Source organism: Lates calcarifer, linkage group LG7_2 (genome assembly GCF_001640805.2).
Source record: "Lates calcarifer isolate ASB-BC8 linkage group LG7_2, TLL_Latcal_v3, whole genome shotgun sequence".
NCBI classification, from domain to species: Eukaryota; Metazoa; Chordata; class Actinopteri; family Centropomidae; genus Lates; species Lates calcarifer.
Genome location: NC_066854.1, coordinates 11,623,386 through 11,649,539, shown reverse-complemented (window position 1 = coordinate 11,649,539; position 26,154 = coordinate 11,623,386). Strand labels below are relative to the sequence as shown.

The 26,154-nt window shown below is 41.1% G+C and overlaps 1 protein-coding gene across 7 annotated transcripts; it reads right to left on the bottom strand.

Moving 5' to 3' along the window:
- Nucleotides 1-1,526: 1,526 nt before the first annotated feature.
- dzip1 (DAZ interacting zinc finger protein 1) lies at nt 1,527-20,107 on the bottom strand. Of its 7 annotated transcripts, none has more exons than XM_018671609.2 (20): nt 20,039-20,107; nt 11,485-11,579; nt 10,711-10,858; nt 9,856-10,455; nt 7,873-7,957; nt 7,508-7,623; nt 6,907-7,065; nt 6,654-6,791; nt 6,505-6,567; nt 6,269-6,397; nt 5,713-5,761; nt 5,563-5,613; nt 5,285-5,344; nt 4,658-4,833; nt 4,297-4,501; nt 3,784-3,952; nt 2,936-3,303; nt 2,557-2,678; nt 2,285-2,444; nt 1,527-2,124 (listed from the first exon to the last, which is right to left on the bottom strand). In XM_018671609.2, exons 3-20 carry the CDS (start codon nt 10,711-10,713, stop codon nt 2,012-2,014), a joined length of 2,766 nt encoding a protein of 921 aa, XP_018527125.1. In that variant the 5' UTR covers nt 10,714-10,858; nt 11,485-11,579; nt 20,039-20,107; the 3' UTR covers nt 1,527-2,011. The 7 variants fall into 7 exon arrangements, with proteins under 7 accessions (XP_018527125.1, XP_018527126.1, XP_018527129.1 ...); XM_018671610.2 differs by lacking the exon at nt 20,039-20,107 and adding an exon at nt 18,064-18,163; XM_018671613.2 differs by lacking the exon at nt 20,039-20,107 and having other exon boundaries at nt 7,873-7,912; nt 11,485-11,675.
- Between the last annotated feature and the right edge of the window lie 6,047 nt (nt 20,108-26,154).

Sequence of the window (26,154 nt, the reverse complement as noted above, 5' to 3'; positions counted from 1 at the left end):
GATCAAAATTAAAACAGCTCCTCTCCAGTGCTCCATGCTTCGTCGACCTGACCAAACCTTTTCAGACATCTCACTTTCATCAGGGTGGTGTCTGAAATTGTTTCTCTCTGTCCATAGACGCAGCAAATTGATCAGTCATGTGACTTATATATCACCAGGGATATTAAGTTTACACACACCTTTACACCTTTTTTGTTTTTGTTAGTTTATACTTTCTCATACTTTCAGGAAGTTTTGTATATTTAGTGATAACCAATTTGGTTTCCTTTGAAACAAGTCCTCCCTTTGTCTGTCCCTAATTTCCTTGTGGCTTCAAAACATTTGTCTGTAAATCCTCTGCTCGTTCTTCTGAGTTGCCAGAAAGTGGCACACAAAATTAGACAACTAACAAATCTTGATGTTGTTTAATACACATACTATCGCTGGTGATCTCCAAGTCACATGACTGATCAGTAGACGACCTCAGACACCACAATAATGCAGGCAAAGTGCCCAAAAATGTTGGTTGTGGATAAATCCTGGTGCACTGGTGAGGAGTTGTGCTACATGTTTAAATTTGATAGATTTGCATTGAATTGAATCACACTGGTCTGCATTTCACTGTGTGTGCTCATAACAAAAGATACACAAGCATTCATTATTTGCTTTATGTGACATGCAAATGAACATTCCACACTGCAAGGCTGTGTATCAGAAGATGAAATTTAAGTAGGCTCTGTGACAGGCTAATGTCTGGGAAGGAATTATGGCACCGGAGCTGAGACCTGCTCAGGAGTATATGTAGATATAAAGACATTTCAGATAGAATCCATTTCATTCAGTGGCTGTACCCTGCTATACTGACAGTCCTCCTATCACAGCCTATCAGCCTTCTATACAACAGCCAATCATATTCAAGGAGACTGGAGCTGTCAGGACAGGAAGCCATCACAGCTGTTACCCCCCATAAAAACCCAATTGTTCATATTACGAGTCAGTCTCATAGCAGAGTGAGCCAATGAGAATGAAGCAGTGACACTAGGGATTTTATGTGCTGCCCCACAGTTACTGATGACAGTTACTATTAATTCAAGGAGTCACACTTGCTCTGTAGGTGGCTGGGCTAACATGGAGTAAAAGAAATAAGAAGAGACAGTTTGATTATTAATTAAAAAGCAGAACTTCACAGCCTTGCCCATTCAGAAATGATAATGTCAGTAATGGAAAGATGTTTTGGAGTTTTACTGCTGTGTCAGTTTAGTTTTACTAGATTACTGCCTGTTTTTCGATCACATGTATGGATTATTTCCACTGCACAACAATGTTTATAGTAAGTTTCAATTGTTATTATTATTTGTATTGAAAATATGTTTTTAAGACATTTTAAATCAATGCATAGCCACTAGACTTTCCTTTCACCAGATTTGAAATAAACAACAACAAAAAAAAATCTATAAATAATTAAGTAATTAACTGATTGAATAGAAAAAACCTTGACATGTACCTGAATTGTAATGTTTCATGTAGATACTTTCATGTTTCATGTATTCCACAAAGAAATCTTTTATTGCTCGTATAAATATTTTCTATACAAAATCACATCTCATCGCTCCATTTAGCACATGTAGGCATTATAAAATTTGATGTACAAAATTTGACACAGACTACATACAGTACCTCATTTGGAGTATGGGTTATATTAAATTGAATATACAAAACAGAATTTATTAAAAGAGGAACACTGAAAAGATGTAAGGCAAGCAAAGAATTGGCACAAGGCATAAGGTGGGACTGAAAAGTAAAAGTCAATCAATTTATAATCTCATTTATCTCTAACATATTTATCAGATTATCTTTTCTGTGCTAAAATCTGAATCCTGAACAGACTAACTGCTTTAAGAAAGTATTGCTCGTGTTTTTATTACAGCTTCCTTGTAATGAAAGTATAAAATATGGCTATTTGGCATGGACTGATGTCAGGAGTCGACTGAGGTCTTTGTGTCTGTGCTTGGCGTGGCGCTACATCACCTGATCAGCTGTAGTGTTTACTGTGTTTATTGCTAATGTCCTCGGAGTCGCTGATGTCACTGAGGGAGCACAGGCTGCTCTTCAGGGTACTTCCTGTTCCAGCTTCAGTCAGACCTGCTGGGAACAAGACAGCTGAGTTTACTTCACTGACTTACAGACAGGACATGTGTTCAGTACAGTCAAGATCATCTTCAGCTCACCTTTATACTCCAACATATCCTCTTATAAAGATCATAAAGGGCAGTAAGCTATTTATGTGAGCAGATGTGACACTGACCTGATTTGGGACCCTTTCCTGTGGAGGTTCCCCAGACACTGGTGCTGGGTGAGTCCAGACTCTTCCTCAGTGGTCCAGAGCCCTGAGCTGGTTTAGACATTTCCTGTTTGTCCTCTAAAGAGGAGACCACCCACTCACTGCTCTCCTCCAGATCTGTGTACTGTCACACACACACACAAACAAACAACATTAACAGTCAAATAAAACAATTATTTATATAGAAATCCACAACAGAAGTTATGCCAACTTCATAGTACTTTCTTTCATCTCACCGTGAGGTCCTGCACCTCATCGTTCCTCTCTGGTAAAACACTGACGCCCCCTGCTGGTTTCTTTACGGCTCTCTCTGCAAACTGCTTCTCCATTTTTCTGGCCAGGACATTGATTTTGTTCTCTTTAAGAAACAGGTAATTTATAAAATACATTAGATAGATTATTTTTACTGATTCACTGGAACCCGGAATGCATACAACACAGCTTGTAACTTTACGTATTAATAGATCTAATCTAATACCTACATGTAAATAAGGATAAACAAAGAAAACATAGCTTTTCACTATTATCAAACATACCCATTTTCCTGACTGACTAAACAGCCTTATTATTTCAACATATGGTGTTAGTTGACAGGTTTGAAAAAGGACAACTTACCTTTACCAAAGTTTCTCTTGTCTACGTTGCCGTTCTGGTCTTTGTAACCCTGGAGCTGTCTGGGGTCAATCTCCTGCAGCTCACTGACTTCAGACCACTCGTCCTCGTCATCATCACTCATATTTGTGACTGCCGTCTTGGTCACACCCACTGACCCGTGGAACTGCTGGGGGTTGGAGGAGAATGAGTGCCTGGGAGCAGCCTGCCTGGCCTGGACCGGACTGGCTTTGCTTGCTTTGATTTGGACTGAGGTCGCCTGGTTCAGTCTGGACTGTGGTGATTTACCCCTCTGCTGTTTCTGGGGCTGTTCCTCCTCCATGTCTGTGACCTCTTCTTCAGAATCTTCATCTGAGCTGAAAGGAGGAGTCCTCAAGAATCACAGAAACATGACGTCATCATTCAACATTCAACATTTTTGTTTTTCTTAAAGCTATGTCAAATAGACCCTTTCCAGTTAGCATCAGTATATGTGTTGCATCTGGATTTGTGTGATATGACTGAGGGAAATATCATTCAGTCAGTCTGGTTGGCTGAAAGTCTTCAATCCCCAAATAAAATGGAGCAATTCAGCCCTTTCTCCCTTAAACTGATTTGAGGTGAGAACTGGTAAAATCATTCACACGTACTGCTATGTTGTAACTAGTTGCAGTTTTAACTGCTACACCAGGCAGTTCTAATCAAAGCTTTGTTGTAGAGTGATGTTTTATCCAGCGTAGCATTTGGATAAATAAAACACTATAAAACACCTATAAAGTAATGTCAGCCAACAGTACCACGCACATTTGTCCATTGCCTCATGAATAATTCAACAATCATTCACAATATTTTCAACTCATTTTTGTCTTTACTTGGTTGTGAAGGTCCTCAGAGCAGTCTTGGTGTTGGGTGTAGATGTCTTGGGTTGGGTGGTGCTCTTGGTCCTTGGCGCTGGCTGTGGGGTCTTAGGCTGTTTGACTGCAGGTCCAGACTGGGTGGCTCTGGAGGGAAGGCTACTGGATCGGGGCCGGATCTGCAACACTTACACACCCACAAGAACAGATAACACAATTAGTGGATCAGACACTGCCGGTGTGTCAAAGCTGAAATCAGCTTATGTGGCGACAAACAAGCTTTCACAGATTAGACTGATAGTGTTAGATGTACACATAGTCAAAACCAATTACTACAAGTTAGGCTTTATCAAAAGGCAACAAAAATTTCTCAATCATAATAAGCCATGAATGCAGTAACTATCTAGCTGAAATTCACTAAGTTCACAGTCTAGTGAGAGGGGTTACTCTGGGCCTGTGTGTGGAGTAAGAATTTAAAAAGATGATGTCATGTGCCAAGAGGCTTGTTGATGACTCAGTCTTGGAAAGCACCTTGAACTGACTGCCTGGATCTGGCCTGTGACTCTGAAGCAGGGTTGCTGCCTCTCATCTGACCGCCCAGCTTCTGGTCCACAGTGCTGGCTATCTCCTCCCAGTGCTGCCAGTAGTCAGGCATCCCCTTTGCAACACTCTCCCGCTTTGAATGCACCTTGGCCAGCATGGAAGTCAGCTCCTTATTCTTCAGACCACTCTGATCCTGAGAAGAAGAAGAGGGAATAAAATCTAGTTTCTAGGTTTGTACAAATATATAGAAAAGGATTAGAACATTTGTTGAATTATTCTATTTAAATAAAGAGAGTATTTCTTCTTTCTAAGCTTCCTGAACCATACACAGAAGTGTGTATGAACGTACAGCCTTGACCCCAAGGTTCTCCAGCTTCTTAATAACAGCCTGCTCAAGCTCTGGTCGCATCTCTCTCTTGATGTTGGGGTTCCTTTTCAGAGCGCTGGTGGTCGCCCTCTGTTTCTTCTCTGGTACAGGCTCAGGCTTCTTTTCCACTGGCCTCCTCTCAGAGATGCTGCTCGAGTCTGTAAGAGAAGAAACCTTGCTCAGTCAGTCTTGTATTAACATTCGAGCTCCAACCATGGGTGGATCATGTTATGCAGAAAATAAAATGAGCATGCATTTGGCAATTTTCACAGCAAGCTCCATGCCACAGATTCAGTCTGGTTAGATGGATGTGACTGCCATGGGGTGGACATGTCTACGTGTTGATTTGCCACAAACAAGGTAACAATATGACAGATGGATGTAATGATCATAAAACTGACATGACAGGCATGACAGAACGCTGACCAAGAGCTAGCCTTCCAAAAAGCTTCCTTGTGATAAGGTCATCTTAATGCCTTTCATGTCAGAGTGGAATAAGATGATGTCAGTCTTGAAAGACTTAAAGAAAGGGCTGCCCAGAACAGACTGATGCATCCATGCAGGTAGCATGCAGTCGATTGGCTCTGTTGGTTTCGTTGTCTGTTTTACCTTTCTCCTCTTCTGACAGCTCCTGTATAGGATCCAGGTTAAGAGCAAAGACTGGCTCCTCTAATTGGACAGCACATGAGGTCAAAGGTCATTGGAAGTCAGGGAGTCAGATAAAACAGGCGTTAAGAGAGTGGGGACAAGAATGTGGTAACAATACTGCTGCCTCAAACAGGATTATGAAAACCCTTCATGCAAGAAAGCACATGCTCAAACTCTCTGGGAGTCGCAATGTTTTAATGTTGTAATTTTCTGATGACAGCTGGATTCTACTAACTTACCAAGTACAACTCTCTTTGGTTTTGGCTCTGGTGCTGGTGCACTGACCATCACTGAAAAACAGAGAGAAAGATGAATTCATTAGGATCATATATGCAGTTTCCTTCAATGATAAACTTTCTTGATGAAAAATTAGGAAAAGGAATCAATACCTGGTATTTCCACTACTTTGGTGGGTGGATTTGAGGAAATATTCCTTATCTGTAAGTAAGAAAAAATAATCACTTATTATACTTCATGATAAGGATATTTTTCCATGAATTAATAAACGCAAATATAAGATTTTCATGAAATGAAACCCCACTTTTAATAGAATTTTTCTGTGATTATGTGTGAGGATGGGGGCTGTAGACCTGTGTGTAGCTCTTGATTGTGCTTTTGCACAGTAATAAATATACTAATGTTATAATTAATGTCTACAAAACAAGTGCTATTTGTTTATTTGGCCAGATACACCCCTGAAATACTTTATACAACATAAAATGCATTTTTAGCCACTTATCTAAAATTGTGGAGATATTCCAGGAAAAACACTGCACTGTGGCTCCTGTCAAATGTCCAGTATCATATCTCAGTACAGCTCAATCTGAGCTCATGTAGCAAATACAGGAAATCCTGAACAAGGGCTGACCCTCTGCCTCACTTCCTCTCCCGACATAATCACACTGGGCAGTGATGCTGACTGTGTGAGTGTGAATGAGTGTTAACCTGCTCTCTCTGTGCCTTGATGGTTTGCTCCTTCTCCTGCAGCCTCCTCCCCATCTCCTGCTGCAGCCTCTGGCTTTGCTCCTGGTGCTCGGACAGAGATGACTGCATTCTGCTCAGCTCATTCAGCAACTGGAGAACAACAGGAAGAGGATGCATTTTCCAACTGGGTAATTTCTACCAAAAGCTTATTCAATACTTCAGATGTTGATGCTTTAATGATTATGACTTAACTATACCTGATTCTTTTCAGACTCATGTTGAGCCTTAATTTCTTGTAGCCTGGATTCCCACTTTTTATCCTGGAAAAGAATATTTTGAGCATTTTAGATCCAAACACTTCACTCTCCTCTAAGGATGTAAAATATTAGCTTCCTTCTACTCTGACCTGTTTCTTCATCTGGTATTCCAGCTTTTGGATGGCTTGTATCTGCATCTCCTTGTAGATGTCCACGTCTCTCTCAGGCTGTGACTGAACAGGACTGACCGATTTTTCATGCTTGGCTGTCTGATTCTGATTTGCCTCCTAGGGATGAAAACATGTGTGAAACTGAAGAAAGGATATATGTCCATAAGACCAAATGAATGTAATATTAACAAACACTATTAAGGAGCTACTGGAGGGATTATCCTTTTCCTACATTGAGAGCTTGAATATTTCGGGTGTAGAGGAATTCCATCTCTCTGCGCATGCCATCCCTGCTGTCTTCTATCTTTCTGTCCATACGAGCCATCTCCTCAGCCTTAAAACGGTCCAGTTCTCTCAGCACAGCTTTGTGCACGGACTGCTGCTCTTTTTCCTGGAATTACACAAAAATGAGTATTACCAGTGTCTATGAAACCACACATGACTGGCTTAAAAGTAGAAACTTGCTCAGAGATTTTACAATTTACTCAAGCTGTTATGCTTTTGGATGATTACTCAAAATCAGTTTTCAAAACATAGACCATCTAATTAACTTCACTTGAGATGAGACAGACTATATCAGACATTAATCTAATTTGTACAGACTTTTCTCCATGCCAGGCGTCAGCAATTAGCATCAACATTGGAACTATTTTTTAAATCACTGTTTATTGGCAGGCCACAGTTTTCAGGCATGGTAGAACACATGCTTATATGTTTAAATATTGGGGAAACAAACTTTAAAGAGTCTAGTAGACAATAATAACTCTAAAAAGTTTAAAATAGGACATTCTGAGGTAAAGCTTGCTCCTGTGACAGTGTTCAGGTTTTCTTACCTGAGCAATTTTGGCCTGCAGATCTTGTTGCTGTTGAACAATCTGTTCCTTCAGGTTGCTGATCTCCAATTTGAGGCTTTCAATCTGAGATTTCTTTTCACTGTCTGATCGCAACTCTGCAATGAAGTATAACAGGGTAAAAACCTGATGCTGCAATAATAGAACATGGGGGAATGGTTCACATTTCATCCACAAATACATCAAAAGATTCTGTTCTTAAACTTAAATGTTTTTACCTTGTTGCTGTTTTGTCCGGTGCTTGTAATTTAACTGACTCCTACCTTTTCTATGATTTAATATTCTCACTCTCTCTCCCTGTTCCTCTCCTAAACTGCTCAGCAAACCTTTATAACAGCTTGACTTACGGATCTCATATTCATCAGGGTGTCGGCGCTGCATGTGATTCTGGAGAAAGGAGGAATTGAGGAAGGATTTATCACAATGTGGACACTAAAATAAAGAAAGAAACAAAAAAAAAAGACATTAATATTTCACCTTTTGCATTTCTGACAAAGAAAGCAAATCTGTAGGAGAAAATATGGTGACTCCTATTACTGAGTAAACAGGAGAATTAAAGAACAGTTTAGATGAACTGCATTTAGAAAACACACAGCAAAGAAATAAAATCAGGCAAACTGAGAAACACATTCACCAATTTGAAAACACATATTTAGCATTAAGATACTGGCTGCAAATACAGAAAACAAAACCAAGTACAGAAACATTTGTGTTGTGTGTATCTTGGAGTAATCATTTGGTCTATAAAACATCAGAAAATAGTGAAAATCATAGTTCACCAGATGATTATTTTTACTAAACTGTAATGTAAAACAAGGAAAAGAACTTATTTATAACATTTATCATTGTTTGTATCAGCTCTATTATATAGGACACCAGTGTTTACTGTGAGTCTGTTTACTTTTGTGTCTATATATCTCAGTGTAAATCTGTGCTCTATATAGTGATCTCAAAGTACCCAGAATTGTCCATAGTATGTGGACTACTTTCTGCTGACAAGTCATCACCTCTGTCATATTTTATAGATTTTAGATTGTGTCTATTGTATAGGAACAAATGAATGAGTGAGTGGTTTAAAACACAGCCTAGGTCACCATAAAGAAGCTGATTACAGGAGCATCCAGAGTTAAAGCAAGTGTTTCCAAACAGACAGATAGCGTGAGTGATGTTGATTTGCTCCCTGCGGCAGGCGTCACCACACTCCAGCTCACTAACACTTAACATCTAGAGGAGATGCTGCCTCTGCTCCACACACAAACACATACACACACGCATCACACGCTACATTTAAGGCTGTGGATCATTGTGCCTGTGACTTCATTCATTGTTAAATCTGCTGCTACTGATATCTTGTTCGCACCATATGGCAGCAAAGATTCAAAAGCAGCCACATGAGAGATGTGGTGCTAGTGTGAGTAGGTCTTTACTGATGCAGTTACTGGTTTGAAATAACTGTGGAAATTGGAAGTGAAATTAAATTAGAGAGCTGTGTGTGAGTGTGAACATTTCCTATGACAAGCAACAAATGCCAAAAGTCAGTGAAGGACACACACATGGCCTCTCTATCAATTATTGAGCCACCTCTGTTAGCTGAGCTGGTAGTGCACACCTAGCAACCACATGCTCTCATGACACACTATATCTGTTGCCCTGGCAACCGCCTGTCCAGGTCAGCGGCAGCCGTACACTTGAAGAACAGGGCAATTTTTGATTTGTGCTATAAATAACCTGATAGCAACTGAGCTATGCTACTGAACAAAGACAATATTCACAGGCAAGTATTCAATAGATACATCAACAGTACCTAATACATATATAAATGTTTTCAACAGCACACTCCAGGGGACAACATGCTGTACAAGGATATGTTTATATGATGGTGGGAATCAGCCAGTCGTGTTGATCACTGCTCTTGTCACCCTTTTGTAAGTGGATTAAGAAAACTAATTGCCACCAGATGACACCATCTGCTCTCCCGCTCTAAATCCTATTCTTCCAGTCTGAAAACAAAGCTTATTATAACTGTACCAACACAACTCGGCCACGGCAGGTTACATCGTACGTAACAATCATCTTCCGAACAGAATTTTGTCCTCCTCTGATAAAAGCCTTCATCTATTTCCCTTTTTTCTCGCCAAACCCTGGTCTGAAACACACAAAGCGGGAGCTGTGAATAGATCTTGGGAACAATGACAGAGCGGGGGCCCTGAGGAGGAGGAGGTAGAGGGGTGGGGGTGATGGAGCTAGCTGTCTGCTTGCCATACATTTGTGAAATGCAAATGGTGACCAATACCCCCCCAGAGAGTGAACGTTTAGCATGTCAGCAGTACCTTCTGGCTGCTGATGATTCGAGGTGCGAGCAGGGACTGCTGGGTGCGAATGACCTTCTTCCTCTGCTTGAGCTCATTGGTCAGCGCCTTCACCTTCTCCTCCTGCTTGTTCTGCTGAGCTAGCAGCTGCTCACGCTCCCTGCCGCCAGCCGCCAGTCTCTCCTCCGCCGCGCGCAGGTTAAGGGTAAGAAATTCCTGGCAGTGGAGGAGCCACTCCACCGTGAGCTGGGCCAGCTGCAGGAGCTTGACCAGAGCCGGGTCCACGGGGCTCTGGCATCGCTGGCATCGCTCCCCGTCCAGGCTGCAGAAGGTCACCATGCTGATGTGTTCCTGAAGAATGTCCACATCCAGCTGGCTCACCACCAGATCTATGTCCACTGCATTAATCCGCCGCCAGTCCACACTCTCCCTTCGCGGACGGAACTTGAAGGGGAGAAAGGTGGAGGCTCCGCTGGATGGAGTCATGCCTGCTGCAGGTACAGAGTGGCCGTTTACAGAGTGCTGGCTGAGCGGGGAATTCAAGAGGGACGGGATCCCTGCTGATGAGTGGGTCCCTTGGGTGTCACTTGTGTAGGGGTAGTAGACTCTGTCGTGAAATGGCTGCAACAAAGACCAAAGCCGGATTAGAAATCCTCATTTACAACAGATACACAATGCAAGGCAGAGCAATTCACATTAGCATCAAATGCCCTACATACACCACACAATCACACGAGGAGAGAGTGAAAGCAAAAAAATTCAGCATCATTTGCTGTAGCGAGGTAAAACAGCAGAGCACAGATTCCACCACTGCCGGTTCAGTGTCCATCTACCTATAGCGCTGTTGCTGTCCTGATGTAGCCGTGCTCTCCTTACCATCTTCGACTGATTTTGCCTTCACGAGGAGAAAGAAATCGAAGACCCGTCGTTGCTCTCCGGTTCCGCCCCCTTTGCAGGCAACTCAACGCGACAACGCCGAGGCTGGGCGTCCGCCACGTTACCATGGAGACACAGACGAGCGTCCCTGGGGAGAGAAGTGTTATCAAAACACTGGAGGCAATCAGCCCATGTTTCCCTACACCGAGTGGAAGACGAGCTGTGTGTTGTGGGAATGACAGGAATGAAGTTTAAAGCTTTTTATGCCCCCTCTATCGACTTTAGCAGCGTGTAAAACTGAATTTTAAACAATATTTCTTGCAAATTCAGCACGAAAAGGTGTCGCGAGGACAGTTTCCTAGCTAACAGTAAAAACAACTCATCTGCTGGCATCACGTTTCCCAAACAATCATTTCATGTTGAGGCAGGCTTTTTATCCCCTTGCTTGACCTCGACCTAAACAATAGCACACATGCTTGAACTTGTCCGAGAAACGGTTAAGATGTCTATCTAAGGACTTAACTCTACTCTGAAGTACAAAACATTTAATAAAACATACAGCTTTTCGAGAAGTCTGAAAGTCAACTAGCTAACTGTTAATGGCTCGCGTCGTTCAAACCGCCTCTTGCCTGGCTACGTTAGCTAACGGACATTTTTTTAGTCAGCGTGTAGGGCAAAACTTTTAAACAACGTAAAACAGTGTTATACATCACCAACAAATGTGACTATTAATTGTTAAGTTTCACATTGCACTACTCCGTTAAAACAACTTACCGCAGGGTTTGTCTTGTTAGTTTCCCGTTTTCTGACGAAGGGACCCCAGGCAATTTGAGGGTAACGTAGCTGCTGGTCTCCACATTCCTAAATCCCTGCTCAAAAAAAGAGAAGAAAAGCCGCCATTAAGCTAACGACAAAAAACACGACACTTCCGGCTATTACCTACAAAGTAAAACCTTGATGACTTATTGTAGCCTGTTCTTGATGTAAACGACCTCTACTAGTATGAGACACATTTAAGGACCATTTTTTAAAAAAAAAAAAAAAACAACAAATTCCGGGTATTCTTCATTAATAAATATAATTTCTACTGCTTGGTTCATAGCCATGCTACTGTTTTCTGACATATAGGCTACAATAAGGTCACACCGCTTTCCCATGTTGTTAGCCTACATTCTTCAAATCTGTCATATAATATTGTCACCTGACATTATGATCATGTCATGATATTTATTTATAAAAATCTGACTATTTAAATTTTGTAGCTTTTTCTCCCTCTATTTAGCAAAAAACCCTGACTCAGTCCATATTCTGGCATTTATGCAATATATGTTCTATTTCTCCCCGTTTTTATCATCGTTTTAAATCCTGTGTCTACCACTTAAATATCAGTGTGAAACAATTTCATCGCATTTGGTGTAAGATTTAAAACAAAGAAATTTTCAAAGACTAACGCACTACCACCAAGAATCTATCATCCTGAAAGGTCAGTCTCCTCGTTTCCGGTGTTATTCTGGGGGCATTGACTGACGCAGCTCGGAGTGAGAAGGGGGGAAGGGAGAGGCAGACCGCTGAGCTTTAAAATGGGGAGTCTGAAAACAAGGATGAGGGAGTTGGGGTTGTAGTTGTTCTCACGTTGGTTGAAGGAGCTCGAATGAACGTGGAAAGCCGAAAGCACTTTCAATACGAAAATAACCATCAACACAGCACCAGGGATGCAAGTGAAGATTTCGAAAACTTTGCGAAATACTACACTAGGTGTGTTGGACATGGGAAGGGCTCCACCCTGTGGTAGAGTTGTTATCAGCTCCTCTCCACGCTGAACTCAGTAACCTGCTGCTGTTAAACTGGCTACTTTTTTCTCTTTTGTAATATTAGTTTAGTCATTTTCTTATAAAGTTTAACTGCAACATTCACAGTGTCATTATCATCACTGCCAAACACACATGGTCATAGCAGTGCTTTAAAAATAACAGTATTCAGATCCTTTACTGGTTAAAATGTGAACATTTGAAATTTTGGATGAATTTGCCACTTTGGGGCATAGAACTGCTGACAACACACAACTGAAACATGGCAAGAGGCTCCAACTAAAGACTGCCTTTTTGTGAGTGATCACAAGCCAAAAAGGCTGGGAAGCGCTGCAACAATGCATGGATCAGAGTTGTATTTAATAAGCTGATTACATGCTTTTTAAAAATGTAAAATTGTAAAAGTAATATAGAATACAGCAGGTTAGATGCATCCATGTTTATAAGTTATAGTTGTTCTTGCAGTTATCTGGAAAGTCTCAAGTCTAAATGGTCAAACACACAAAAAGTCAGGAACATCCGTTGTCCTGGAGCTATAAGAACCTGAACCTAGGTCTGACGTGGTCTGTACTGAGAGATGAAGAAGACAAAAGTGTCATTTCATTGCATCATCAACAATATGACACAAAAACATATTTCTTCGCTGGCGTTTTGTCTAACTAACCCTTTAACATCTGTGCTGTGACCACATAATTTGATTTAGTAGATTTCCATGGCTGTGGAAGATGAACACTACTTTACCAGCAGAGGTCAGTATAGATCTGATCTCAGATCTGCAGGCCCTGTGGCTTTATTGCGGAGCGATGGCAATTCCTCCCTCCTGTCTCCTCTCTCTGTCAGAGGAAATGCTGCCTACTGCTGCTGTGATGGAGAGCAGCTGCAGGAGGCGACACAGTCCCTGCTTTAATAAGGAGCAGAGCTCAGCAGGAAGGATCCACACATATGCACACATTTGCACATGCACACTCACTCACTGCTTGTATTCAAGGATCAGTCTTAAATTGCTCCTTGGATGTTTCTTTTAAGAAGAGAGAAATAAAGAGTGAGTCACATTTAGGACAGTGCCGGTGCTGGCACAGCGCTAAAACAAAGTGAAGCAAAGTGAGAAGCCTGGATGAGAGTGGTTTTTTTTTTCTTCTTCTTTTTTTAACATCACACATGCTGTCAAGAAACACCCTGCATGGGCACATCCCAGCATGTTGAACTCCCCGTCAGAGTCCCACTGCTAGAGGAGGCTGACTGTGTGCCATTTCCCTGGCCAGTCCCCAGACAGCTTCAGTCGAGTTCTGATAAATAGAGATTTTAATTCCTCCGGACAGGGCCTGTGACTGTCAGTATAGCCTGAGGCAAGCAGGGGAGACTCTCCTCACAGGCTGTGTCCGGGTAAAGACAGGCAGCTCTCACCAGTGGCATCACAATGAACTGCTGAAGTTCAGCTGTAGGACAAGATGCTGATGTGCTTGTTTCTGGACCCAAAATTCCAACTAGACTCAATCTTTCGTGGAGTTTTTCCCCTATTCGTAGATGTTCCTACACTCACTGTAGCCTCCAGGCTGAAGTTGTGATGCTTACTTGAAAATAAAATCCACACTTTTTGATTTGAGTTTAGCAGACCGAGAGACACACATGCAGGCAGAGAAGTTGCCGTGTTGCATTAGTCATGCAGTAAAAAGGAGCAGGGGTGTGTGGAGGAAGAGGAGCGGACCTCTTGAGATGAGTAAGCACAGCCCTATACTCAATTTACTGCTTGATTTATGAGTTCATTTCCTGCACGAAGTTCTCAGCGGGGGTGAGGTGGTATATCTTCCCACTATAGGTAGCAGTGGCTCCACTTCCCAAACCCCCATGAGACCTACTCTCACCACTCCGGGCCTTAGTGGGACTATAAATAATGGCCGCTGTAACAAGTACACATTGAACACAGAGAAGAGAGGATGCCTAAATATCTTTATTCATGAATGAGGTTCTTATCTTCCCCTGCAGAGGACCAGATGGATTCAGACCACTCTGCATACTGAGATGCTGCGTACAGTTATTCTTACTGTATCTCTGCTCTCCGATAAGCATCTTGGGATATTTTGAAGAATCGGATGATAGCGAGGTGAAAAGAGACCTTTAATACAGCTGACTTTTCTGTCTATGTGTATGTGTGCACATGCAGTTTATAAATCAGGGAGAGGTGCATTCAAATATAGACTTTTATCTTTCAAAACGGTTTAAGAAGATGCGTCTTCAAAGGAGGAGGGCAGAGTGAAAGGTTGCCACAGAGATTCGCATCACAGTAACAACAACTTTCTCAAAAGTGCTTGAGTGTTTCTGTCAGGGGAAAAAATATGGAGGCTCTAAAATGTCTAAATTAAATCAGACAAAGAATTTATATAATAAACACTGGCTAAATTCTTTCTGAGTGTTAAAAGCTAATCAGCGTTAGTTAGCTTGCTTTTGCATAATGGTGCTACTCTTCACTGTTACAATTGTCACCATGAAAAACAATGTATTCAGTTACTAAAGAAGCTAAATTATTGCCCCTTTAATAAATGTTTCCCATTGAATTATATCAGTAATTGCATACATAAAAAGAAAATATATAAGAACGTATGGTCACTTTATTTCTATGTATGTTTTTAAGGCACATTGATTCTTTTTTTTTTAAGTATGACAGACTCACGTTAATGCTCACAGCTGTGTGTGCATAGCAGTGCAAGCTCGTTCCCTTTTACATGACCAGAATCCAGACAAATGGAAGTGTCAGAGCAGCAATAGCGCTCGCCACTGCCCAAGCAACTTGAAGCCGAGTGGCGATCTAGCCCGTAACTGCCCACTGGTTTTCATCTCAGACACTTTGTTGTCTATTTTCAACGAGGCAGCCGCAGGGGTCACAAGTGGTGAATCAGCCTTGTGGGAAGGAGAGATGAAAGAGCGCTGCAGTGGGGAGGGGAAAAAGAGAGAAGCATCCCACCGTTTCCTTTCATTGTCCCCTATGAATGTTGCTCAGGTCAGAAAAGGTACCAGCACTAAAGAATTATATATAGCAGACAAATGATGAGGTTTGCACTGATTTTTTCTTATCCTCCCACTGAGCGAGGAGGCCTGGGCTCTATAGGGCAAATTGGCCACAGCAGCAGTGGATCCTTTGGAGGGAACACAGGTAATGGAGATCGAATATGTGGAGAGCGTAATGTATGATGAATGTGCTCATGGGTATAAAACTAAACTCAGACTTTATTGTAAGACAGTACAAACTCCTACTTGTGTCTGCAGCATTACCAAAACTCTGCACATTCCCTGGAACTTCCGGATTCCAGAGGTGAGAAAACCTCATTCAACATCCCAATGATGTTTCTAACATCGCTGTTAGCTAAAAATCCAGCCTTGAAACAATAATTCTGTGTAAAACAATGTAATACTGTTGTTTATCCAACATTTGTGTTTTAGCAGCATATGACAAAGAATATTTCCCATAAGCCCTTTGACATTTGTGGCCTAAATGTTGTAGCTTAGCAGAGTATTTCAGCTCCTGATAGCCAGTGTTGTAGTGGTTGGCAATGAAAATTATAAAGATATAGATGAAAAAATGTTAAATAGGAGATTGCATTGAGCTACTGAAGCTAATGGGAGAGAGGCTAGCCCGGACATGACGCCATGATTTCACATGGGGGCATAGATTTTCTCTCCCAAGTGACATAGTATTGAAATGTGTACCAATTAATGACATTGAATTGACTGAATTGACTCAATTAAGTAAATGTCTGTGCCAATTAATGTCTTAAATATACATAAGGTATAGAAATAATCTTATAAATGGTAAAATGAGACAATCTATATCACTCCCATATCTGTTGAATGGAGCTAGAATTAGGAGATCACTGAGGAGAAGCTTTGACTTTGTGTTGAAGTAACCTCTTGTTTTAATTGCTGATTTCTAGGTGCACCTTCCCACCTTATGTTCAAATTCGTCAGCATGTGAACAACAATGAAAATGGCGCTGTGGAAGCTGCTATTAACAGGAAGCCCAACAAGGAGGAATCTGATTCCTGTCTCACACTTGCTCAAGCTCAGCTCCAGGCAGCTAAAATAGCATCTTGTTATGACATTAGCATTTGAAGGAGTCATAATTTCTACATCAGCTCTCATGATTTCTTACCTGGAGGTTGTAATTATATTGTCCTCTCAGTATTAAGTTACAAGACAATTAGTGCAATGCTTATGCTCTCTCTGCTTTTAGGTGTACCTGTTCTACAGGGAGGAGTGTTTTATACTGACTATAATGTTAATACCAGCCTTCTGACTGGTGTTTTATGAATGTAGTCCAGCAATCAAATTTAGTTGCAACCAGAAGTGGAAGTCTCTGCCGTCCTTTGGGTAGCCCTATTAGAGACTAAATGTTACTTTTGACAGTTGGAACAAATGAGGAAGAGAGTAGGAAAGAAGAGAGCAGCTAGCTGTCGCTCTCTTTGAGCTATGGCAGCCATCCAGTATGGCCTTCTTTGTATTCAGAAAGCACCTCGTTTTTGTGTCAGCACGGGACAAGAGAAGCACTTAACGTGACATTTAGAGACGCTCAGGGATTCTCTCTGGAGGCCAGAGGGAGGGAGAAAAGAACCAATGATGTTATCGCAGACATGTGTTTTAAATGCCAGGAGGGGTGCTTTGCCTGAGAGCTTTGGCCACAAAGATAAGAGAATAACCCAGCCTCTGGTCTTGCACCTCTTGCACCGGTGCTGGGGCTCACGTTAAGCTTTGTCTGAAATGGTTTCATCTTGTTTCTATCTGATATGATCTTTTAAGGCTTACCGAACAATCTTCTTAGATTGTACATTAGGGCTGCTGTTATCCGTAGAAGGAATCCACACATGCACCGTGCATTTTAAATAGTCGGCCACAGGCTAGGACACACTGAGCTTCATGAGTGGGCGACACAAGCTTTCTGGGATTCTGAATCTTAACCAGATGGTCGTAATACACATCATAACTATGATTCAAAGCCATGTTTTAAGGCGCTCGGCCCCCTGAATACTGTTGGAAAATCTCCTTTCCATTAATGCTAGACTAAATATCTCTTATTGATGTGGGTTTATCCTGAAGGGACCTCCACAACAAGACAGCATGAATATTCATCAGGTAAAGAAAGGTCACTCTTCTGGTATGGATGCTGAGAGTGAACTAATCAGACATCATTTCTATGTGAAATTAGTCCCATTTAAAGTGTGTGTTGCCACCCTATACCGAGCTTTTCACTGAGATAACATTATAACAAATAAATCCATGTAAGTCAATGAAACAAGCATCTGAATATTTTGCAATTCAAATACGAACCATTCATCTATCTCACAAATGTATCGCTCTTCACGCAGTCTATGTAAGCATTTGTATTTGTATACAAAATGCCTCTGCGTCTGATGCAAGGTCTAACGACTCTGCCATACCCTCCAATAAATCAGGCAGTGAGCTAGATGTATGAAGATAGAGCTGCATAGTGATGAAGCCGCTCCACAGGAGCAGAGTTTAGGAAACAAGGTTAGCTATTCATCACAAGACATCCTACCCATATATCTGGAGAAGTTCCACAGACTCATTTTTCCATTTGTCTGTGATATGGTGACTCGTTCCTGTAGGCTCCAGGTTTCTATGCTTCATCACAGCCTCAGACACCTTGTTGAACACTTTCCTTAGAAATGGCACCTAATGTAGGAGGAGAGCACGACGGAAGCATCACAATATTAATACTGTCACTGGTGACAGCTGGATATTGTGGGTAGCTGAATTGATTTTACTGGTAAGAGCTGGCGAGAGAGGCGTCTGATTGTGTTTGGTCTGTGGTAATACCACCTCTTGTCTCCAAAACACATTCTTCTTATTTCTCTCATCATATTTTACCTGCCTCCATCATCTTGAACCACCTCAGTTTGCCAAATGCTCCCTTGCAGACCCCTTTTCTCACTCTGCCACGTGCTTATATTCTATGTGTGTTTACTCGAGGAATAATCCATTTGTACATTTCTCGCCATCTCAGGGCTCCTTGAATATTTAAGGCTTTGATGTTTGGTGTCTAATGCAGTTACCTAAGCAGCTTGCCATAACCGGCCTCACAGAGATTCTCCCTGCACGCTTTTCCTATTTTCTGCAATGTGTCTGGATTGCGACAATAAAGTATCCTTTTGAAGCCTCTCCTTGCTGCCTCTCGGGAAGGTGTTTTCTGTAGATAATGACTTATTTCAATTCGCACCTCACCCGAAGAGTGCTGCACAAATCTTTTTTTTTTTCATTCTTACACGCTAAAGGCTTGAGTACCTGCAAATGTTGTGACATGAATTTAATCATGACCCATAGGCGTGAGTTCACATGGCAGATTTGGCCAGGCATTAATTATTTCATCTCTATGGCTAATACAACAAAGAGGCCCAGCTGCCAGGTATCTGGCATAGACGCAATTTGGAAAAATGGAAGCGTAAACAAGGCTGAAGACTGGGACAGTTTCCAATGTAAGTGTGCCTGGAATGTATGATGACCAAATCCATGCGGCATGCAGTCTTAAGCAATGTTGCTGTAAATTGGCTGTAAAATAGTGAACCGGCTGCCAGAGTTATTGGGCACGTGGGCCAGACAGCCCCTGACTCAGCTCAAAAGCATGGTTAACCTGGCACAGACACACACCAACTGGATGGACCATTAACTCCCATAATCACACTGAACCTGAATGCTTTTCATTGTGAGCAAGCCCTCACCAGAAGTTAATAAATTAAATTTCAAGGTAATGGACATTTTGTACAACTCCTTTACATTCAGATAGAACAAGCCTAGCTACAGTATATACTTGAAGTGTTTATGCTAAGCTAACCATTAACACATTAAAACAACTATAAACACAATATGTTACTGTGCAACATCTTGGTTCCACACAAGGAGCATCCACAATAATAAACAATAATAAATTAATTGTGCAATTAATATTTTGGACAGTAAGCAATAAGATCTCACTACTGCCATGTTCTCAGAGTGCTAAATATATATTAGTAATAAACTTATCCAAGAATGCCCACATAACCAGGCTCTGACTGATGGTGGCATAAAATTCATTTAAAAAAGCACAAGACATTTGTTGGTGCCAGTGAAGATTTGCTGCTGCCTTTCTCTGTTTCATACCACTCTAAATGGAATATCTTTGTGTTCTGAAACTTAATCAGTCTTGAAAGTAACCAATGGTTCTAGTTGAGTGTTTGGGGGTTCAATATATGGAATGTGTTTGACACAGTTTTTAAAGAAGAATCAGTCATGTCTCATCATGTGTGGGTGTGGTGTGTGTGTGTGTGTGTGTGTGTGTGTGGAACCCCAGGAAAAATAGTCTGTAATGATGAAGCTTATGAGGATTCTAATAAATGAAATGATACTTTTTGTAACTGTAACTGCTGATGCTGAATGCTCCTCAAACATCAACTGTCATCCTTAGCATTAACAGCTATTTACTGACCAGTCTACAGGAAACATAGCAAGTTCAGCATCAAACTTCATTCTTTACTCACCAAGAGCTGTCTCCAGTGGTGGAAAGCAACGCCAGCCAACTCTTGCTTTGCCTTTATTTCTATCACTTCTTCTTCAGTCTCTGATGATGGCAGACTGTATACCAGGGTGACTGGGCTGACCTCTTGAGTTACAAAGTGGTATTAGGAGGCTAGCTGGTTAGCTAACTCAAGTAGATATACCTGCAACACAATACATAGACGTCTTTAATGTAATGTCAAAACTGTTATTTCTTCACATTCTGATGTTGATTTTAAATGATTTTTGAATGTTTGAAAATAAAATATTTACATTTACATTTACACCTTTAATTAATATGTATCCTATTACAATCTCCCACACTGATGAAATTATAGATTTACAGCAAAATAAGTGACATCACATCCTCTTCTCACAGTGAGTGTATTGAATTCAGGTGGTGAATTGTTTCACTAATAAGTTGCTGTGTAAACAAACATGCACACACACTTTTCTCAAATGTATGCCTCACAACGCAGTCACAGATGGAGCTTTTTAAGATGAAGAAGTGTTTTGACACAGTTAAGTTCAAAAAGGAAAACTCCATTCACAGTCATCCTCAGAACACACTGACCTAATTAAACTTTTTGATCCAGAATTACATGACTATTTAGGTAGATTTGTGAATTGTTGGTTGAGGTAGTGTGTGTGTTAACAAAGGAAGGAAGATAAGAAATGAAAATAAAAAAAAGCCTTAGCGACTGTCAAAAAATTCCACATGATTTTTTTTTTCTTTGCCTTGATCACAACTTGTGCTCACACACATCAATAATCACATTTTACTTCAGGGTTTCACTTTGAACACTTTATATCTTGCTGCATGAGAAGCTTATTTGAACGGGTTTCTCAAGAATGAAAAAGGAATGTTAATTAAAAGATATTTACCGGTAAGGTTTGGATGATTCTTGCCCTTAACGTCTTGGTATTCTTTTATTCTAAACCTGATTATACTCCTGTTTGCTCCTTTACTCACCCTTTTAAATCTAATGCAGAACATTTATTTCGTCCTTGGGACTGTCATTAAAGCCTCCCCTTGGAACAGCCAGTGTAACATCTATTTAGTCAGTGTGAGCAATGAATCTTTTTCAATTAATCTCTCTCAATAAAAAGTAGTGGATGTTTTTAAATTTTGTGTATCTTACTTTAAAATGTGTCAGGAATTCAGACACTTCTTTGAAGGCTAATTCTACTAAAGAAAAGCCAGTGTATGTCGTAGGTATTTTAATTTCATTTTAGCCTTTATGTGACTAAAGCTGGCCCCTAGTGCTGCTACTGTAACCAGTGGTATAGCACAAAAGTCTGGGCCCTGAACATACATTATACATCCACTGTCATTACTTTACATGTAACTGAATTATCAAGTAAACTCATGTGTCTGTAGTGGTTAGCAGTTAGTAATTTAGTGTTCATAATGTATTTCAAAAAGTCTTCAAAACCTGAAATCTCAGTATATCTCAGCCCTCTTTTCTCAACATACTACAATTACTGAGTGAAGCTTTCACTATGAGGTTTTAGGACATTACAGAACTTTTTTACGATGCTGCAGGTGGCTTCTAATTGAGGGGTTAAGGGGAGAGTTAAGGGAAACTTAAATGAAAAGGTGTTTTCTTGTAGCTGTAATGTCTGTTTAAAACCCTGTTTCAGATTTTTGAAAGCTTTATGCAGAATAAAGAATGATTTTTTCCCATCCACACTACATTCAGACCATACTGCATACACATACAGTGTAAGCAGTATAATGAACTTAAAGACACTATCCAACTATATACATAAAGAAAAGGTTGTCTCATTAGTTTAAGAGACAAGTAATAGTGTGTAAAACTTATTCAGCCATCAGTAACAATAATACTATAGTCATCATCATCATTATCACACTGACTCTAAAGAAGCTAATAGTGTAACCAGTGCACGTTTTGATAGGACTGGTGTAATGGGAGTCAAACTTTTCACCTGAGGTTTGACTGCCACTGCACTGTAATCTCAAAGATACAGTGTTTCTGTGCTGCAGGGTGACAAAAAACTCTGCAGTTTGACACAGGGTGCGAATTTATAACCAATTACTCCAGCATTTTCTCAAGCCATTACATAGGCATGAGTGTTATGAGCGGAAACGAGGACACAATGTAAAGAAAGAGGCAAACTTAAATGTAAAAATCAGAGTCATACATGTGGTATGTTTGGCAGTGAAATTGCACAGCAGTGTCTAAATGTGACAGCGATGTCAGAGAAAGGTGACCTTAATATCGGGGTACATTCTACAATAAAGCTTGACGAGTAAAATAACAGTAATTTACCCTCTGACGGCTCGAATCAACTTCTGAGGGAAGTGACATGCAGGCCCTGTTTCGAGGAGACAATAAACATCCATCAGTGCTGATGGTACAGACAGGAAGGCTGATTGGTCCGCGGCAGGACACATCACCATCAACTGTGTCCCCAAAGCTTCAATTACCTGCTAGAAAATGCAGATTGTATCGCAGGCCTCCTCTCCAGTGTCCTCACAGCGTAGTAGAGAGTAGACCAATCTGGGTTATTCTCTGTCGAGCTGCCAAGGTGCACAGTGTGGGCCAACAGCTTCTTTTTCATGTGGGGCCAAGAGGAGAGAGTGTCCCTTTTGATTAAGCGTTTTGGACGAGGCTATGGTGGGAGCCTGGCACAGGTTGGCATGGTGCCGTCGCCACGCTGCAGGTCTGTGGGACTGCTGGAGGATCCCTGTGGTGGAGAGTTCACACCATCTTCAGTCACTCATGCTGCTTGCAGCCACGGCAAATGGCCAGAGCTGCCAATTCACTAAAACCAAAGATGCTGTATGGTTTCTAATAATATGATTTACAATCAAAACATTAAATCCTGGAAATAAAGAAAGTCAATTTCTGCCAACAGTTCAGAGTAAATGGGTACTGACAGCCAAGATGTTACTTTTTAATGCGCACAATTATCAGATGAAGGTCAATAAAGGTACTCAGCTTCTCTCTGGGGCACTTTCTAACATGAGAGAGGAAAGTGCTGAAAAACATTTTTAAACTGAGAGAACCTCAAAGTAACTACTTTGTTAAGGGATCTCGGTGTCAGTCTGAATTTGTCCATTACTTACCACATACCACATACTAATAAACTGCAAAATTAATAACACCCCCAGCTGTACTTTATGTTTATGCTGCATTCACACGATCTCTGCATATTATTTGAGCTGTAATTATGAGCAGCTGAGATGGATAAAATGGCTCACAGTTTTAAGTCTGAGTGTGAGACATCACAAATTTCATAATAAGTCAACAAACCTTTGCTAAAATGGCTGCAAAGTGACGATTGCTACATCTCTTTCTTTCCTTTTTCCAGACCTTGCAAGAAAGTAGCATTGTCGCATTGACTGTAGCTAGTTATGTTAGTATGGTAAAATGCTAAACTACGATACCAAAAATGGTAAACATTACACCTGCTAAACATCAGCATGTTAGCATTGTCATAGTGAGTGTGTTAGCATACTGATGTTAGCATTTAGCTCAAAGCACCACTGTACTAAGTGTGATTAGTGGTCCAGATTTAAGAAATCCAAATGACTTTCTTCCTTTTTGATGTAACAGTTTTTTTCAAGCCTTTGCTAACGACTTTTGTCCATTAATGCTAGCATGACAGTCAAAGGATGATTTTGGCATAGTTTGACTGCGTCGTCTGTTTGTTTCTCAGTATTTCCAGCATCTGTAAGAGGTGATGAAACAACTGGGATGAATTAACCTGAATAAAAACACATCAAGTGACTACTGACTGCCAAGGTGTTGCTATTTCATGTGCTAAATTATTAAAGGTAAACAAAGGTACAGGGTTTCTCCATGAAACTCTTAATAAAATATTCATGATTAACAGTTGTTGTTTTTTTTTTTTAAGAAAAAGAAGTTTTTTAGATCTGACCTACCTCAAATCAGTAAAAAAAAATACTGGATCAAATTTGGACTCAACTGTGCTGTATCACAAGCGACCGAGAAACCAGCAAAAACCCAGAGAGTTTGCTGCTTCTCTCTCTTGATGCTAACATGGCACCATGATATGGTATCTTCATTGTTTTCACCCTAGTATTTTCAGCACCTGTAACAACTAATGACGGAACTGGGGCCAATAAGCAGACTCCAGGCTTGTAATCAGCAACAGGTTGCCAGTCAGCACAACAAACAAATCCAGATGTAGGCAACAAACCATCAGAGACAGAAGGTAGTCAGGGCACATGAAGGAAATTAGACAGGAAACTGCAGCAACACCTGATAAACAACAGCAGGTAAGCTTCCCATTATATACACAGGGACTAATGAGGTGTTGAGCAGCAGCTGAGCAGTCAGGTGATGATCAGGTGATCAGTGACAGCAGCCAGTGGGCAGGTGAGACATATTAGGAGTCTGACATGACAGGAGATGGTTAGTACATGGAGGTGCTGGAAGGCAGGAGAGGGCGAAGGCGCAGCTGTCGCCATGACAGCACCGCCATCTGTACATTTTCCATGGTGACAGCTTACAGAAAATGTAACTATGGGTCGTAATAAGCTGCTGGCACAGACATAGCTAACAATCAACTGAGAGCACATCAACAAAGAGATTGTGACTGTTTTTTATGGGAGGACAGGCTAATTTATTGCATTACTTTAAAGTGTATATGCTTGTTAAAATTATTCATTTTGATTATCTTCCACTCTTTGTACTTGTCTTCTCATTTATATCCTCCTCTATAACCTGGAGTACTAGCAGCAAGAGGGAGATATTTCTTGATGCTATGGTTGTTAAGTTTTGGATCATTTTTCATGCTCTACTACAAAATGAATCAGCAACAGGAGAACAAGACGCCCTATTTGATACCCCACAGTGCTTTTTTTCCCTTAAAATGTTCTCAATTTTTCTTGTGCGGCAGTTTTACATTCCATTTGCTTTTCTTAATAGCATCTCAGGCTGCTCATTTGCTAGAAATGGCCAGAAACACTCAGCTCGCCGGCGGTCCCATCACAAGAGTCCAAAAGTGAACTGTCCGACTGCCTCTCAACATCATTTTAAAAATCAATACTAATTCCAATAAATACAGAATACATACACATCTGTGGCTGCATCAAACTGGCCCCGCTGAAAATGAAAAAGACAAAACCAGATGAACAGAAATCCCAAACCAATCCAATCATAATTTCCAGGAAGCTTCAGTTCCATTATTGGGAGGCCTGTACATTGCTGCAGCCTGCTGAATCAGCACTTCCCAGGGTTATTTCTCATAAGACTTGTGTAGTGAGCGTCCGGGACCTCATAAATATCCCAGCTGCACAGCCAGAACAACACAAGTCTCGCTTCAGTGCACACAACATTAATGCAGATTCTTTCCCATCAGGGATTCTGCTCAGATTTTAATCAGCGTGCCATTTGGAGAAAAGGAGAAAGGGTTTCTTTTGCTAAATGAGGGCTGTATCATATCGTATCTAAGAGAGGCCTTACAGGTAAAGAGCATGCTGACACAGGATGTTATCATCACCCAGCCAAAAAACTTAATGTCCACTTCTGCATGACCTTTAGAAAATGAGATATTTCTTGTCCTGACACTTTCCATAACAGATTCCTTTCATGCCCCCCCCCCCCACTGCTTTACCCTCCACCTTCTCCTAGGATGAGGGATGGTGACTGCCCTCAGACACAAAGAGAGGTGAGCCACAGACTAAACTCCCATACAGATTAAGTCAATGTCAGAGCAAGAGGGCAGAGTGCAGTCAGCGCTGAAAGAGGATTGAACAGAATACATACCAAAGCGCATCCTGGTTAAATCCCTTGATGGAGGGGATCTTAAGCAAAATAACAAAGGCTTTTGATCAGTGAGGGCTTAGAGGAAGTCCATTACTGAGGGCTAAAATGCCTCCAGTGTCCATACAGCGCTGTAAATTCAACTGTACTGCATCACGTGTTCAAGTCAGTTGGTGTCCAGGGGAAAAGGAAAACCTATGTAGGATGATGACAGAGATACACACACACACACGCACACACACATGTGCGCGCGGGCATACTCTCTCAGGCACGATACCAATTATTGACTTGACATGTTGGAATCTGTCCATGGTGCTGAAATGACTCGGCTCGCGCTCGCC

What these genes read in the sequence shown, in the direction of transcription:
- dzip1 (XM_018671609.2), bottom strand. An exon ending in TCAAGGCACAGAGAGAGCAG is followed by an intron (nt 5,762 to 6,268) that starts GTTAACACTCAT and finishes TCTTACTTACAG; the next exon opens with ATAAGGAATATTTCCTCAAA. An exon ending in GCTGTCAGAAGAGGAGAAAG is followed by an intron (nt 4,834 to 5,284) that starts GTAAAACAGACA and finishes CTTCTCTTACAG; the next exon opens with ACTCGAGCAGCATCTCTGAG.